Source organism: Monodon monoceros, unplaced genomic scaffold (genome assembly GCF_005190385.1).
Source record: "Monodon monoceros isolate NGI ecotype Baffin Bay Population unplaced genomic scaffold, NGI_Narwhal_1 Super_Scaffold_12, whole genome shotgun sequence".
NCBI lineage: Eukaryota > Metazoa > Chordata > Mammalia > Artiodactyla > Monodontidae > Monodon > Monodon monoceros.
Genome location: NW_021703768.1, coordinates 95,259,559 through 95,273,524, shown reverse-complemented (window position 1 = coordinate 95,273,524; position 13,966 = coordinate 95,259,559). Strand labels below are relative to the sequence as shown.

At 41.6% G+C, this 13,966-nt stretch overlaps 1 protein-coding gene across 3 annotated transcripts; it reads left to right on the top strand.

Moving 5' to 3' along the window:
* The first annotated feature begins 1,201 nt into the window (after nt 1–1,201).
* Nucleotides 1,202–13,514, top strand: CDO1 (cysteine dioxygenase type 1). 3 transcript variants are annotated; one of them, XM_029217849.1, is made up of 6 exons: nt 1,202–1,268; nt 1,406–1,611; nt 4,900–4,977; nt 6,567–6,721; nt 11,681–11,850; nt 12,780–13,514. In XM_029217849.1, exons 2-6 carry the CDS (start codon nt 1,442–1,444, stop codon nt 12,807–12,809), a joined length of 603 nt encoding a protein of 200 aa, XP_029073682.1. In that variant the 5' UTR covers nt 1,202–1,268; nt 1,406–1,441; the 3' UTR covers nt 12,810–13,514. The 3 variants fall into 3 exon arrangements, with proteins under 3 accessions (XP_029073682.1, XP_029073683.1, XP_029073681.1); XM_029217850.1 differs by having other exon boundaries at nt 1,236–1,268; nt 1,411–1,611; XM_029217848.1 differs by having other exon boundaries at nt 1,236–1,611.
* Nucleotides 13,515–13,966: the final 452 nt, after the last annotated feature.

Below are 13,966 nucleotides of genomic sequence, written 5' to 3'. Positions count from 1 at the left end.
GGACAATGATGATTGAGATGTTACGTTTACTTCCTAACAACATTGTTAGAATGGTTTTAGTGTTATCAGTTTAACCAGGGATGTTTAAGGCTGCAGGTGGCACTAGGAAACTTAAACATATACAGTATAGACACATATACGTACATGTGTATATATATAAAAATACCTTGGAGCAAAGTCTGGGAGAAACAGACCAGTCTTCCAGAAGTCTAGACCTTTAATAACCCTGAATCCATCTATAGTGAGAAAGAAGGAATCTCTACTGGCATTTCTTCTGTCCTTCACTTTTTCCTTATTTTCATTCATACTTAACTTGTGTTAATCTCAAAGCTGCTACGTGCTATGCACAACTTAGAAATTCATATTCTTGTGTGTATTCCCGGTAGGCTACTTCAAGCACAAGCCTAGAATTGAAGGATTTAAATAATCTGATTAGAATCCTTTAAATTACTGTATTAGGAATCAAAAAAAAAAAATCAGCATTTCTTTGTCCCACTACTTGACACATCAGGTCTTTGCCCTGGATATATTATCAATATTTTAAAGGAAATGTTTGATTTTAAAAATCAAAGAGGGATACCCGGCCTTCTGTTGTTTCACCAGTGTTGCTCTAGACCCCAGCCTCCCTTGTCAAGCTGTAGTTTAAGCACAGCACAGCACATTTAAATTTTTTTAAAAGAAGACTTTGACTTATTTTCATCTAGCCTTGGAGCATATTATCGATGGTTTCAATCGACAGAACAGAAGCTCTCCACCTTGGGAGTGGACTCCATACTCAGCCTTTGTAAACTGTTCAAAATCACTCCCTCGGCTCCATTTGGAAGGAAGCGTCCGTGTCCTTCCTCAGCGTCCTGCGCCCCTTCTCCAGACCCCTTCTGTCGACGTCCTAGCGTCGCAAACCAAGGCAGCACAGAGGAGCCTCAGGGAGCGGGGGAGGGGGGAAGAGGGGTTGGGATGGGCGGCCGAAAGACGGTATGTTACGGTGGGGGAGAGATTGCGCGCAGCCCACCGCGAGCACCGGGACCCGGGAGAGAAGGGTTCCGCTAGGGCCGGGGTGCCGAGGGAGCCGGGGCCGTGTGCGTGGGCCTTGCCCGCGCGCTCTCGCCGCCTCCGCCACCCTTCTCAGGTCGCTCCCCGCTTCTCCCCACCCTCCGAGGGACGTTGGTACATTCCCGGTGACTCCGAGAGCTTAAAAAGGGCCCGGGGAGGCCGAACCCAGCAGGTTTGGTCCAGATTTGTGTGCGCGGCCCGTACTCTGATCCGCCACGGTGGGTATCTTGGCGGGGGTTTCTTTACGCTGTGGCACTCGTGCATTTGGGGGCTTCGTGGCTGTGTGTAACTGTCTGGCTAGCAGCTAGGAACTCTCGCCCCTGGCTCCTCGGCTCACTCAGCTCCTCCGTCGCAGCCCAGCAGCGAGACGCGCGCCGCCAGTCCGCAAGGGATGGAGCGGACCGAGGTGCTAAAGCCACGCACCCTGGCCGATCTGATCCGCATCCTGCACCAGCTCTTCGCCGGCGAGGAGGTCAATGTGGAGGAGGTGCAGGCCGTCTTGGAAGCCTACGAGAGCAGCCCCGCCGAGTGGGCAGTGTACGCCAAGTTCGACCAGTACAGGTGAGCGTGCTTTCGCCCTGATCGCCGAGACTCTCCGGCGCCGACTCTTGAGTCCGAGCGGGCGCCGGCGCGGGCGCGTGGGGAGCGGGTCTTGACTCCCGGAGAGCGCGGGCCGCCCGGCGCCCGCAGCGCCCACCCTCCCAGTGCTCCCGGCCGTCTCCCGCACTCCAGCGCCGCGCCTCCTCGTCCGCGAACGCCGGGGCGGGCGTTCGGCGCTTTGGGCCGAAGGCGTGTCCCACTGGCAGGAGACTGCGTCAGGCTCCCAGAGGGGAGGCCGCCGAGCGGTGCAAGTTTTCTGTTCTTTTCTTGTTGATCAGCCCCTCGGCTTCCGAACGGCCACTCCTTCTGCCACCCGCATCCCCCCCACCCCGCAAGCGGAGCCGTCGCTAGCCTAGAATATGGAGGAGATGCGGGGAGACCCCGGTGTCTGGATGCCCTCAGACTCTGGCTGTCTGGACTAACCGGGGTGTTATCAGGAGAGCACTCCAACAGCGGTCCGGAGAAAAGGGTGACGGTGGAGGACGCAGTTAAACGACACCAATTCTCCATCACTTCTCCCTCGGTCGCTTGCAAGCAGGCGTCTGCCAACAGGCATTTTTGTTAATACAAAATAACGACTTGGGGTTGTCAGCTGCTGTTTTTCAGTTTATGATGCCCCCTTTCCCAAACCAGTTGGACTCCCCGGGCTGGGGGTTTATTTAAACCCACTGTCAGGTTCTCGAAATAAACGAGTGCTTTTCTTTCAGCCCCCAAGCAATATGCTTTTCCTTATCCTTAGATCTGAGGGTCTGGAATGTAAATTGGAGACCCCTGCTCCTCAGAGGTGCTTGAGTGAGATGCCTTGGCTTGGAGATTAAATAAAAAATGAAACAGCCTACCAATCCTCTGGGGAGAGAAGTAAAATTTAATCACCCTGAAGAATGAGGGTTTCTTTTCCGAAGGGTAACCAGCGCTTCAGTCTTAATGGTTGGTTGTGATGAGGTCAGGGAAGGGAGCATAGTTGAAAGAGAAGAATAAGAAAAGATGAAGCTTTCCTTTGAAGCCGTTTCAGTTAGTCACTTTACGTCTGCATATACAGTGTGTTTGGTAAAGTTTTGTCGCCAAGGGCTGTTTCATTTGTACTTTAGGAACTGAAATAGAAAAGTGAAGTCTACTTAGGATCCTGTTTTCCACTTGCAAGTGGTTCTAGGAAATTCCTTTGGTTCCTATCCTTCTGTGGCTGCCCATAAAGCTACCAGAGTAATTTTGCCATTAGCTCCAAGTAATTGAGGGCTTGTTATGGGCTCTAGTACTCTTACAATCACTTGACACATGTATTAACTGCTAACCTCACAACAGCTCTGAGATAGGTACCATTCTTATCCCTGTTTTACAGGTGAGAAATAGTAGGCAATGAAAAGGTTGGATTACCTGCACAAGGTCATACTAATGTTCCTTAGCGGCTCCAAGATTCAAATTAGCATTATTCTAGAGCCCACACTCTAAACCACTGCTAAACCCCCTGTAGACACAAGGTAGCCATAATAGTTTTCTTCTGCCTAGATTTATTACTGACCAAGTGAAATTAATTAAGCAGGGTATGCTGTATAGGCTTTTAATCTATAGAACAAGGGCATTTCCAGGGGCCTTGAATTTATCTTGATTGACAAGCTCTAAACCACTTGAAACCTTTGGATTGACCTATTCCACAGGTTTCTGAAGCACAGCTCAGTAAAATAATGGGTGCACTCCTAGGCGGGCAGTTGGAGTAGGGAGGGAGGGAGATGGGAGAGCAGAAATCAATGTGGTAGTATTTTGCGCATGTAATAAGTGTCCTAGTACTGTGAAGGAATCTGATCTCTGACCTTGGGAAGGCCAGTGCAGAAGAATCAAGACAAAATATGTTCCACTGGGGGCCAAGCAGTAAATTGTCTGGAAGAAGCCCCAGAGAAGCAAGACCCTAGGGCTGGAGGAGGGAAAAGTAGGATCCCTGGTACAGGAACCATTTACTGTGAATTAAAGGCTGTGTGCACAGCTGCCTGCTAGGTCCTTAAAAGGGCTCCAAAGTAAGGATAACTGATATCTAAAAAGCACTTACTAATCAACTCTCTCAGTGATCCTACTCTGCCAGCACCTGGCCTCCAGCGCAGGGGAGCAAAGGGGCATGTGGGACATAAGTGAACAGATGACCATGTGAACAAACAAAAGGAGTAAAGATTCCTTTCCTTAAAAATTAGTCTATCGTAGAGATCAAACGCCTGGATACCAAGGGGGAAAGGGCCGGGAGGCGGGGGGGATGAACTGGGAGATTGGGATTGACATATATACACTACCATGTATAAAAGAGATAACTAATGAGAACCTACTGTATAACACAGGGAACTCTACTCAATGCTCTGTGGTGACCTAAATGGGAAGGAAATCCAAAAAGAGGGGATATATGTATACGTATAACTGATCCACTTTGCTGTACAGTAGAAACTAACACAGCATTGTAAAGCAACTGTGCTCCAATAAAAAGTTTAAAAAATAATAGTCTAAATGTACGTCATAATTATCGAACTTTGTTAATTAGATGGTGTCAAGAGTACCTGTGGGACCAATAGAAACTTTAAAGTTGATTTTTTGGAGGGGGTGGGGGATGGTGTGGATGTGGTTGTTTTGGTTTGGGATTTCTGGGGGCTAATTACTAATTTCTCCTCATTGTAAAAGGTTTACAGTGTTATTTTACTTCCCAAGTGTAGTCGCTTTTGTTCTGGTACTTAGGTCAACGCCCGCTCTATTTGTGGAGGACGTTTCATCATGATGCTTTTGAACGTGGATGTCGCTTGTGTCTGGAGTCTAGTAAAACTAAGGAGAATTCTAGAACAGCTATTTAATGAAACCTTGTTTCTCAAATTCTGGTTTAGCTACAGGGAGGGGGGAAAAAGACAATAGCCAACATTCTTGCCTAGAGCAGTAGTGCACTTTGAAAATGCTTTCTGTGAGAAATTTTTATTCTTTTTATCAGTTTGAGGCTGTCACATGGAGACTCAAGGAATTTAATTTTTTTCTCTTACCTTTTTCGTGCCATTAATTAGAACTGAGCAGTTATAAACACAGTGATTCAAAATACAAAAATGTCTAAATGAACTGTGAAAAAATATTTGCTTTCATTTGTGCTCGATTTCTAATTAGACAACCACATTTAAAGTTGCTTCTAGGTAAAAATATTAGCATTTGTAAATGAATGATACTGTATGACACACTTATTTTTCCCTGTGTTTGTCTCATCGACCAAATTCAAACTTTTGAAAACGTTCTTTTCAGATATACCCGAAATCTTGTGGATCAAGGAAATGGAAAATTTAATCTCATGATTCTATGTTGGGGCGAAGGACATGGCAGGTAATACAACTATTCATTCAGATATTTATTCAGTATTTATTCCAGCATGTGAAAAGTACAGTGCCAGGCTGGCCACGTGCCTTGTGAGCACTAACAAATTGCATGTTGTAATTATTTGTTCACAATGTCCCCTAATCCCAGCAAAAATTCTCATGGGAATTAGCGTGAGGGGTTTAGCATATACCATGTATTATGACAGACCTTCCCCCAAAATGAGTAGTAAATCAAAGGAGGTCGAGGTAAGTAACCAGCTTAATTTAATCTCTCTGTGTTCTGTGGAGTTAAACTTTCTATGAAGTTGTGCTAAAACTTGACCTTTGTGGTGCTTTGAAGTGTGTAAACAATTGTCAGACCAAAGACCAAAGCATCCAGATTTGGAGCTAGAAAAGCAAATCACAAATTCAGAAAATTTCTTTCTACTTCAAGCTAATTGTTTATTTTCTGTATACAGAAGATAAGACAACTTAGACTAATACCAATTCTTGAAACATGGTTCCTTAATTTTTCCTTAGTTTATACATTTGCAAGTCTTAACTTACTACCAGTCAAGTATTGTTACCTCTTTAAGCAGATCCTTCTCAGTCTCTTGAGAATGGTAAAAAAAAAAAAAAAAAAAAAAGCCAATAATCCGGACCCATTTTTGGTGGGGAAAAAGTAAACATGAATTTACAAGATTTTGGAAAGTTAGGTCTATAGAGTGCATTTACTTACATAGAATGAGGTTGTTTTCATTCTCTCAATATTTCTTGAAAGCAGATTATATGTCAGGAGTAGAACAAGGCTCTGTGAATTAGAAAACAAGTTCTCATGATACATATATGGGGTAACAGAATTCAACATATGAAGTACATGCTATAGTATATACAGGTTCATATTTTTTAATCAACCCTATAGCTAATACTACATAATAAACTTAAATACTATTTAAGATTATAGGAATAAATTCTTTCCCCAGATCCAATTTGCTTTTTTTCTCCCATCAATATTGGGAGGGAATCACAGATAGGATACTCTAAATGTATAAAATATTAACATTTCATATGCTTTATAGTATAATTTTCGGCTGCTAACACACATGTGCATACCTTTTGTCCCCCAGAGGAAGGAGAAAAAAGAAAAAGCCTGGGGAAAAAACACTGTTATGTGATCTTCTCATTGTGATGCAGTTACAGATAAAGGATTTTTATCCGCTCTAAAATTTCTGTAATGTAGTTTTTAAGTCAAGTTCTAGCCCAGCTTAATTGAGTTATTAAAAGCTATATTTTGGAGAAGATAAATGATTACTGGTTTTGTGTTTCTGTTATCAAAGGAGTATTACAACAAGGTTTAAAAAGATGAATTGTTCTTCTGTAAGGGTATGGGTCAAAACTGTACCCCTTATATGCATTGATATGGAAGACAGTATTTTATTACTTTGCCCTGAATAATGTTGAATTATAAATTGACGGCATTTAAAACTCCAGCTGAAATGGATATTGGCCTGGGAGACGTCCTATTGACAGTTGGCAGCTGTAAGCTCTGGACAGATTGTTACAAGTGTGGGTTCTGGACCATCTACTGAGTTTAGTTGTCATTTTGTGTATATATAGCAGTATCCACGATCACACTGACTCCCACTGCTTTCTGAAGATGCTGCAGGGAAATCTAAAGGAGACATTATTTGCCTGGCCTGACAAAAAATCCAATGAGATGATCAAGAAGTCTGAAAGAATCTTGAGGGAAAACCAGTGTGCCTACATCAACGGTAACATCCAATTTTTCTAACAACAAGTGGGAAAAACCTTGAACTCCCACTTGAAATATTGCTTGCTTATATGTGTGCAATAGAACCTGGATCGTGGAGTCATGATTTCATCTGCTTAGGAAGTGATCTAAAAGCAGTGGGTTTTGTCTTTTTAAAGCTTTGCATGTGGATTGGAATCACTTATTAAAAACATATGCATGCAGGTTAGTGTCCACTGAAGAGTCATTTACCTACCAAGTCTTAGGACAGTTAGAATCGAACATGAATTTACATAAGTAGAGTCTTTTAATAAAGGCATGAGGCCAAGTTGGAAGTGTTAGTCTTTCATTAGAAAATGTAAAGAAATGTTCCGAAACTGATTAAGAATGCTAGCTAGTCCCTGTTTTACTAAAGTGCATACAGCTTACTTTAAAAAGAGTATTCTCAAGAGAAACTTTTTGAAGCACATTATTTAGCAATGATTTCTAGATCTCTTACAAAGAATTCATTCTTTCTTCTAAATGTGATATAGGAGAGCCAAATGCTCTTCAGTAGAGGCAGTGATTAACATCTGTGTTCCTAAAGGACTTAGTAACTTTCCAAAAAGCTCCTTAAAGCTTCCATGAGATAACTTTTTATAATTAATTTATTTATTTTTGGCTGTGTTGGGTCTTTGTTGCTATGTGCAAGCTTTCTCTAGTTGCGGCGAGTGGGCTTCTCATTGTGGTGGCTTCTCTTGTTGTGGAGCACGGGCTCTAGGCACATGGGCTCAGTAGTTGGTGGTGCACGGGCTTAGTTGCTCTGAGGCATGTGGGATCTTCCCCTACCAGGGATCGAATCCGTGTCCCCTGCATTGGTAGGCGGATTCTTAACCACTGTACCACCAGGAAAGTCCTGAGATAACTTTTTATATTATTCCCATTTACAGATGAAATTGCCAACACATAGGAAGATTAAATAACCTGTCCAAGGTCACTCAGGATTTGAACCCAAAGAATTTGATGCCAAAGCCCATAGTCTTAGTTGGGATGCTATCCCACTTATATAAAACAAAATATTACAGAGGTTTTTCTGGCAAAGCAGGTTCGTTCTTCTCAGATCTTAACGTTCAGTATTGGCCTTGATACTTGGCCTAAATTTGTTCAGTTAGTTTAAGAATGCAAGTCAGTTACAGAAGTCAGATTGTATAGGAAGTTTTTCCCCCATTCACGTAACAAAGGAGTTAGTTTCTCAGGTGGTAGGAGACTCTTATTTGAGGGTTGCTGTATATAGCAGGCACACCAGATTTCTAAGAACAAGATTGCTGGTACTGCTCACAAGCCAAAAGCCTTTCAGAGTAATAACTTTCAGCTAGTCATAGAGTCATTGTAAAGCTACATTAGATCTTGGAGAACACCTAAGATTTTTTTTTAAGGGTCTTCAATGCAAAAGTCTATAGGAGCCAAGCAGGTAAAGTGAGTGAGTGATGCAGGCCGGAACTAGGCTGTGGGAACTGGTATGCAAGCTGCCCTGTCTAAAGGGACAACGTGGTCACCCAGCTCCAGTGAGATCGTCCTGACTTCTTTTTCCATAAAGGTGGGAAATTCTGATCGTTATGGGAAATTTTGCCAATCAGTAAAATACTCGATAGGACAGGTGAAATATTTCTGTAGATGCATTACTCAAAAGCCACCAACTTGTAACCTTTGATTTTTTACAGATGCAGGAGGAGGGCTAGATGTGGATAGTGATTAGGGGGGGAAAGGTGTTTCAAGTACAAGAGAGAACATGGGTGAAGGCACAACCCATGTTCAAAGAATGTTGTTCATTCAAACGTTGCAAAGAATGAAGACTATGCAGGAACGGTCTAGCCGGAGGGGAAGATGAATGGGCTTGGATAGGAGTAGTAGGAGAGTAAAGTAAGATCAGGGCCTTAGCCTCCAAGACTAGCTTAAAGTAAAAACTTTCTTTGGTCAGCAGAATTTTGTTCAGGAATATCTTGATTAATCCAGTAGCAATATGCGTCATAGGGTGGAAGAAAGGGAGAGTGGGGCAAGGAGATCAAGTTACTTATTGTAATAGGCAGAAGGTGAACATTGCCTCAACCAAGCTGGCATCCCTAAGTATCACCAAGAAAAGTCCGATATTACTGTGACAGTACATCATTGGCATAAAGGAAAAGGAGGCAAAGACATAATAATAATAATAATGCTGGGATTACTAACATTTAGGGATCAGACGTGAGCTTTGGGAACTTCTAAAGGGTGGGTGACTTGTTTTTGTGGGATCTTTTCTTGCATTGGGTGGTCTATTGGAGGTGCAATTGGAGGAAAAAAAGTTGTTTGTATAAAGGGCAGTCAGTTCTTCAGAATGTTTAACTTTTGTTCAAAAGCAAGCCAGTGTATTATAAAAGCAGTAGGCTATAGAATCAAAGAGTTTGCAGATCTGAGAATTAGGCCCCATTTTTTGTTTTTGTTTTTTTGCGGTACGCGGGCCTCTCACTGTGTGGCCTCTCCCGTTGCGGAGCACAGGCTCCGGACGCGCAGACTCAGCGGCCATGGCTCACGGGCCCAGCCGCTCCGCGGCATGTGGAATCTTCCCGGACCAGGGCACGAACCCCTGTCCCCTGCATCGGCAGGCGGACTCTCAACCACTGCGCCACCAGGGAAGCCCAGGCCCCATTTTTTTAAATGACGAAGACAGAAGATCCAAGAAGTTCTGAGTTGTTCAATGGTAGTCAGTCTAGCTGGGAGTAGAACCAAAGTCGTCTGCTTCTGGGCTTTGCTCTTCTTTGTCATGCAAGCTCATGGAGCTAGATCGTAAAGCATAAGGCCAAATTAGGTGCCTATACTAACTACACTAATACACTGAATTCCTTCCTTGATTAATCTTCCAACTCTCTCCTTACTATATAAATTTCTTATCAACATAGTTATAAAAATCAAGTATTTTGTTTATTTTAATCTTCTTGAAGGCATCTCCCCCAGGCCTTTTGACTTCCTTCAGTGTGGATTGGTTGGCCAGGGCTCATCCTGTGGTCCCCTCACATCATCCAGGCTTTCCATTTACTTTCTCCTGGTGCTTATCCCCTTGTTTCCTGGTCTCGTCTGCTTTGTCTTGGGTTCGTGGCCTTGTTTTGGTGGAACATATCCCCCAACAGCCCTATGAGAAAGGGTTCATGGAAAGTAAATTTCTGAGACCTCTTATATCTAAAAATCTCTATATACAACCCTTGCAACTTGATAGATAATTTAGCTGGATATGAAATCATGACCTGGCAGTCATTTTCTCTCAGAACTATGAAGGTAACCTTTTGTCTTTCAGTTTCCATTCTTCTTGTTCAAAGCCTGGTTGGTACCATTCTGATTTTTGAATCTTACTATGTATGAATCCTATTTTTTCTCTCTAGAAACTTTTGGGGACTTCTCTTTGGGTGTCTTTTCTCTGTCCCCAGTATCACAGTGATGCAGTTTGTTTCATGACACTCATTGTGGTGGAAGCTCAGTAGGTTCTTACAATCTAGAAATTCATGTCCTTCAATTCAAGAAAATATTCTCAAGTTGTTTCTTTGATTTTGTTGTTGTTGTTCTGTTTCTGAAACTACTGTTGATCAGATATTAAACCTCCTGAACTAGTCCTCTAGTTTTTTGGGTTTTTTTAATCTTTCCTATGTTCTATCTTTGGCCCTTTGTTCTTTGAGTCTTTGTCAGCTTTTTCTTCCAACCCTTCTATTCGGAATTTTATTTCTGCTATCATCTTTATATTTCTAAAAGCTCTTTTTATTCTCTAGTCCTTTTAATATAGTATTTTCCTCATCTCTTTTTTTTTTTTCTTTTTTTTGGCCACGCTCTGTGGCTTGCAGGGATCTTAGTTCCCTGACCAGGGATTGAACCCATGCCATAGCAGTGAAAGCTCCAAATCCTAACCACTGGCCTGCTAGAGAATTCCCTTCCTCTTAGGTCTGTGAAGATATTAATGATAAGTTTTTGGTTTTGTTTTTTTAAGGCTTCTCTTGAGTAGTGTCTATTTCATGTTGCCTTTTTTTCAGGTTGCTCTGGCCTCTTTTATTCTAGAGGCTCTGCTCACATGTGTGATGGCCTTGAGTATGTGCTAATATTTAAAAACCAGAGACAAAAAAGTTAATTGGTAGCTTTCAAACATGGATGGTGTCTGTCAACTGGACTTCACTCTAGGATCGTCTGGTAAATCTTTTCCTCGAGGAACAATCAGTGGTGATATCCTCAGGACTTTTTTCTTGAGCTGATCAGATTCTCAGAGAAGCTGCTTCCCATCTCCTGCCTGGAGAAGAAATTCCTGTCTGGCAGCATTCTGGCAGCCGTGTGATGAAGAAAGTGGAGATCTTACCACTCAGTGTGTAAATTTTCACTTAAGTCACCTGTTTTTCACCAGGCATCCACCAGTCCTGAGTTTATCTGTTGTACTCTTTCTAGAGAATAGATCTCTAATTTCTACCAGGGATGGAGGGAAGGTGAGGTGGTGAAAAAGCTTTGTGACGAAACTTAAATAGGCTTCAACCAGTTCTTGTATTTATAGCCCATGTTCACCTTCATTTCAGAAAGTACATGTGCTGCCAGTTCCTGAGCTGTTTGTTAGTTTCAGGATATAAATCAGGTTATTTCTTGGCCATCTCCAAGGGTAGCTGAGGATTTAGCTTTCTCTCCTCTGCAAAGCCATCCATCTACTTCTAAGCTTTCAAATTTTTAAAGATTTTTTTTAAACTTTAATAAAAGAGTTTTTTCTTTTCCCTTTATCTTTGTATGTTGATGTCTTTTTTATTCTTTTACTGCAGTTGTAGGGAAGTTTTTAGGAGAAAGCAGAATGCGTGTCATTTACTATTTTTAACTGGAAGTTCAATTCTAACTAACTTTTAATAATTCATATGTATCAGTTGATTTAGGATCTTGGGTAATTGACCAGATTTTTACCTACAGCTAGCATCTAAGCTCCTTCATCTACCCATCCCTCTTCAATATTGTTTAGATTCCATTGGCTTACATCGAGTAGAGAATATTAGCCATACAGAACCTGCCGTGAGCCTTCACTTGTACAGTCCGCCTTTTGATACGTGCCATGCCTTTGATCAAAGAACAGGACATAAAAACAAAGTCACCATGACATTCCATAGCAAATTTGGAATCAGGACTCCATTTGTAAGTATAATTTCTCTCTCCTGTGTTTAAATGCTTTGTGGGTTGGCAGCATTACACTGATGCATTGCTTTTTTGTTCTAGGTATTATTTAAATATCTTAAGTTTTAAGTATTTTTAAGTATTCTTGAGATAAGTCTTAACTTGGAGAAAAGGCCCATTATATTCTATTATTTTCTTTAACTTTGGAGAGATAAGTCTTAACTTGGAGAAAAGGCCCATTATATTCTATTATTTTCTTTAACTTTGGAGACTATATTTTCAATTTATAAAATAATACTTAAATTAGATGCAAAGAATTGCTTATTCAAAATTTCAAACTGTATGCTTATTCCTAAAGAAAATATTTTCTCTTCATTTATTAGGGAAATAAGAGTGAGAACTATATTGATAAAACTGCTACTACTATGACTTAATGTTCATAGTTCCAGTTTGCTGAGATAACACAAATAACTTACATAGTTAACCTTTGCAAAGTTGAGACCCTATTCTGATAATAATAAATAAAGAAACTTGCCTGTTTTGATTGCCAAGTTGCTTTGTCTTTGAGTAGTGATGGCAACCAAAAATAATATGGTGTGGCAATCTTCTATCACTGAAATAAATTGGCCCTTTGGGGGAATGGTCTTTAGTTAGTCATGGGAATGCCCAGAAATACACAATGCATGAAAACAAAGACTGAACATCCTTATCAGTCTTATGAAAGTACAGCCTTTGAAAGAAGCTAGGGCAGAATTTTCTCAAGTGATTGCTCTGCTTATTTCCAGCATTACGAGCCCCAAGAGATACTCTTATCACAGGAAGGAAACAACAGGGCTCCATTGCCATGCAGTGGATTTTCATATACTGCCAGAAAAGCAGGACTACTTAGAACAAGCAGAAATGTCTCATGTAAAGATTCTTACACAGCTTTCTTTTTTTCTTTCTTACAGACAACTTCAGGATCACTGGAGAACAACTAAGGAGCACCAGACCCTCTGAGGTTTTACTTTAAGGTCCGGTGAAAGTTTTGCCTTGGACAGGAAGCCCTCCTTCCATTTGCTGTCCAGTAATATACTTTACAAGGCCAATACTTAGATCTACTATAAGGCAGATGCTAATCATAAGGCATTAAGTAAGCAAATAGTGCCCTGAGCTACTGTAGAAGAAAAAATCCCACTAAAGATAAAAAGGCTTGTGATTTTAAAGGCCAAATCAAGTGCTCCACTCATTTTACCCTCTAAACCCATTGGAACTATACTGGGAATGTCGATGAAGGTTTTTATAGTTTTTGGAAACACTGGTCTCTGAACTATAATTAGCAATAAATAAAAACAAGACATCAAACCACCCACCTTGTTACTTGGAGGACTAAATGTAGATGTCTTCATTGTACTTTGTATGTTCTTAATCTTTGAAGAGAAGTTTTTGAATCTGTGCATTTTATTTTTTCAATCTTATTTTACAAATTCCTGTTCTATAAATAATAGGGTATTGTAGATAGAGAAACTTAAGGCACTTTGCCATTTGGTAATGAAATGAAGGGCAGAAGATTTAGAAAAATACAGGTACCCAAACCCACAACAAACCAAAATTATAAACTCATGTCTAATGTGTCCAGTGGTCAAAGACTTTGTACTGCTGCCAGAATTGCCAAATAATTTTAATAAAAGTGGATTTGAACATAATTTGAAGTTGTCTTTCTCTTTCACATAAGAATTTCATATAATTCACGGCTTCTTAGGTTCATGCAGACTACCAAAAGCATTGCAAAAGATGCTTTTATGATGTAAGAACATAAGAAGGCCAAAAACTTCATTCAAAAGGAGCTTACCGGGCTTCCCTGGTGGTGCAGTGGTTGAGAGTCCGCCTGCCGATGCAGGGGACACGGGTTCATGCCCCGGTCCAGGAAGATCGCACATGCCGAGGAGCGGCTGGGCCTGTGAGCCATGGCTGCTGAGCCTGCGCGTCCGGAGCCTGTGCTCCACAACGGGAGAGGCCACAACAATGAGAGGCCCGCGTACCGCAAAAAAAAAAAAAAAAAAAAAAAAAAAGGAGCTTACCTTTTGGGGCTTTTATATGTGTTCACCAACTGGCCAGAGATACCAACCCGAGGGTCTCTGGCTCTAGGGCAGCTCAT